At 46.4% G+C, this 3094-nt stretch overlaps 1 protein-coding gene across 1 annotated transcript in view; it reads right to left on the bottom strand.

Moving 5' to 3' along the window:
• Positions 1-270: 270 nt before the first annotated feature.
• The window catches only part of si:ch211-1e14.1 (UPF0606 protein KIAA1549), a 59842-nt gene continuing 57018 nt past the window's right edge, over positions 271-3094 (bottom strand). Inside the window, 4 exon segments of the mRNA XM_048257220.1 lie at positions 271-1418; positions 2127-2278; positions 2382-2524; positions 2926-2981. Of these exon segments, the coding sequence (XP_048113177.1) occupies positions 1215-1418; positions 2127-2278; positions 2382-2524; positions 2926-2981 (555 nt within the window). The 3' untranslated portion in view covers positions 271-1214.

Genomic DNA, 3094 nt, shown 5'->3' with positions numbered 1-3094 from the left:
ACAGTACACTGAGTTAACTTACCCAGGCTTGTTGCTGAACCACATACTTGGAGTAACCCACAGGCTGAGGTTCCACACCAACAGATCAACAACAACAACACATCGCATTTATATGGCGCTTTTCAACAACAGACTAGGGCTAAGATCTGCTCCTGTTAGGATCGGAGAAGGCATAGAGTGGTCCGTGGCAGGGCAGGACTTTGTCCCAGGTGGTCAAACCCAGGATGGTCTGAGCCTGCAGTCTGAATGCCGGTGGGTGGCAAAAAAACACAGTTTAGGTTCAGGTCTAGACTTCACCTTGGCCTGAGAAAGTCTAGCCTTATAGCCTTAAGCCTGCCCTTGAGGGTTCATGGATCAAAAGTGTTAGCACCACAGAAATGACAGTGAGCAGGGCACCTAGTTCATTAAGAACAGATGAAACAGTGTATGGAAATATAATACGCACACAGTAAAAAGCCATTCTTCCTTGGTTTTTAGTATACCGTATGTATTTAAGGTGTCGAGGAACGCTTCAGTGCTGCCAGATTAACGGCAGATAATCAGGTAACAGCATCAACTCAAGAGGGCAGAAGGCCGCAAGATAAAAAGAATACAAATGAGAGTGCTCTTCGTGGACATGAAGCCTCAGCTGCTGCTCAGAACAGAGGGTACACAAACAATCAAACAAGCAAAAAAGCACAGTAATCAAAGTCAAATGTTTAAAGATTACATTTAAAAAACATCCACAAGAATATGTGGTAACCAGGTTTTGGCTGAAGTCCCCCTTGTCAAAAAAAAAAAAATCATTCTTTTGAAAAACCTTTTGTGGTCCCTTTTTCTCAATAGGTCCTTCACACACACACACACACACACACACACACACACACACACACACACACACACACACACACACACACACACACACACATGCACACACACACACACACACACACACACACACATGCACACACACACACACACGCACACACATGCACAGTGCTACTATTTGAGATCCAAAGCTACAATTTTTCTTCAATTCCTGCTTTTCTCTGATCTTGTCTCAGTCACTTGTCTCAGTCTCAGTGCAGATGCCCCCATCTTTCATCCACGACCAGACCCCCAGGGCCACCCTCAGTCCATCCTGTCCCCCAAAGGAGGGCAGCTTCCATGGGAAGCAGTGCTGGCAGCTCTGGGGTCTCTGGAAGGGGCTAGGGGCCAGAGAGGGGGGGCGAGCCTCAGCTGTGGAAGCTGGGCAGGGAGGCCTGTTTCTGGGACAGGCGCATGAGCTCCTCCCTGATGGCCTTGATGAGGGAGGCCGAGGAGTGCGTGGATGGGAGGCCTTCCCCCTGAAGGGCGCCGGTGGTCGACGGGTAGCCCAGGCCGGGGGTGTCCAGGTGGGCGGGTGGGGCGGAGGGTTCCCTCACTCCCATGCGGTGAGCCTTACACACACACACACACAGACACACACACACACACACACAGAGTTGAGATTACACAGGATCCATTCATCAACCACGTTTACATGGACATTAATATTCCGATTGTGAGATTAACCCGATTAAGACAAAATTCTGAAGAAGACGCTGCAATGTAAAACCCTGCCCTGTGGTGGGTGAGTTTGTTCATTATTATATATATTACATATATTACATTAATCTTCTGCTATAAACATTGAAGCAATAACAACCAGTGATGGACTGCAATCTCTATATAATCCTGCATGAGGTTTGTACAATACATCACATACTTGATACAGATACAGAATGGTTTGCACCATGCCACTATAAACTTACATGTACTGCAGTATTTGCTACTATAACCTTACATGTAGTATTTCGGTTGATTTCTCATTGTTTTTGAAGTTACTGTTCCAATACCATCCTTCATACCTGACATCTATGATGCATTTTGCTTTACTTTATGATTTCCCATTCACTGAAATTTCTTTTAATAGATGCTTTATAAAACATAAAGGCACATAAACACATAATGAGTGACGGGAGTCTGTGTCTGGAAAGGCGCCAGGGTTGATGAACAGGAAGGACAGGGTTGATGAACAGGAAGGGCAGGGTTGATGAACATGGGTTAAGAAGGGCAGGGTTGATGAACATGGGTTAAGGAGGGCAGTGGTAGCTGACTGGACTCACAGCATCCCGGAGGTTGCCAGGTTTGGAGAACTCATCGTCATAGGCACTCCAGCTGTAGCCGCCAGCCTGCAGTGCACCGAGACGTCCACTAGGGGGCATTACGCTCAAACGGGTGGGCAGACCCACCTGTGATAGGTGATGAAGCTGACCACCTACACACACACACACACACACACAATAATGCATAAATACACACGGGAGATATGCATTTGCTCTACTTGTGTGTGTGTGTGTGTGTGTGTGCACATTCCTTACCTGCAGTGCTTCCCACAGGTCTAGGTCGTGCTGAGGACAGTTCTTCACTGTAGCCCCCCCTACTGGTGAAGCTGTCTATTGCAGGCTGCTCCCCACTCACACCTTCACCAGTTGAAGGCAAATATCCTGAACCCAAGCCTTGTCTGCAATATTTACACACACACACACACACACACATACAGAATCATACATGAATGTACTCTTGCAATATATACACACATTTCGCTGCATCATGAATGCATGTGTATGTCTGTTATGTCTGTGTGTGTGTTTGTGTTGTGTGGTGGAGTGTGTAGGAATTCCCCTGAGCTGAGGGAGAATGTCTAGTTGCCACAGTACAGACATTTGGCTACTGAAATAAAAATGACTTTTGTGGATTATTGATGATGGTCTGAGTGGTGCCCTCTGAACAGAAAATGGTGTGTGTGTGTGTGTGTGTGTGGGGGGGGTTACATGTGTGCATGTCCGCTGTGTGTGTTCCATAGCATAGCAACTCTCTACTTTATACTTTATATCATAGAGGAAGCGTGTGTGTTGGACTTACCTTTGAAGAACACTCTGCACAGAGGGAGGGGGAAGTCCTATATCACCACCATACCTCTATGGAACACAACACACAATCATTATCAGAATACACACACACACACAGTCCTATATCACCATACCTCTATGGAACAACACACAATCATTATCAGAAAACACATACACACACA

The sequence above is a fragment of the Alosa alosa genome, chromosome 11 (assembly GCF_017589495.1).
Source record: "Alosa alosa isolate M-15738 ecotype Scorff River chromosome 11, AALO_Geno_1.1, whole genome shotgun sequence".
NCBI classification, from domain to species: domain Eukaryota; kingdom Metazoa; phylum Chordata; class Actinopteri; order Clupeiformes; family Clupeidae; genus Alosa; species Alosa alosa.
This window is presented reverse-complemented; position numbering and strand designations above follow the sequence as displayed.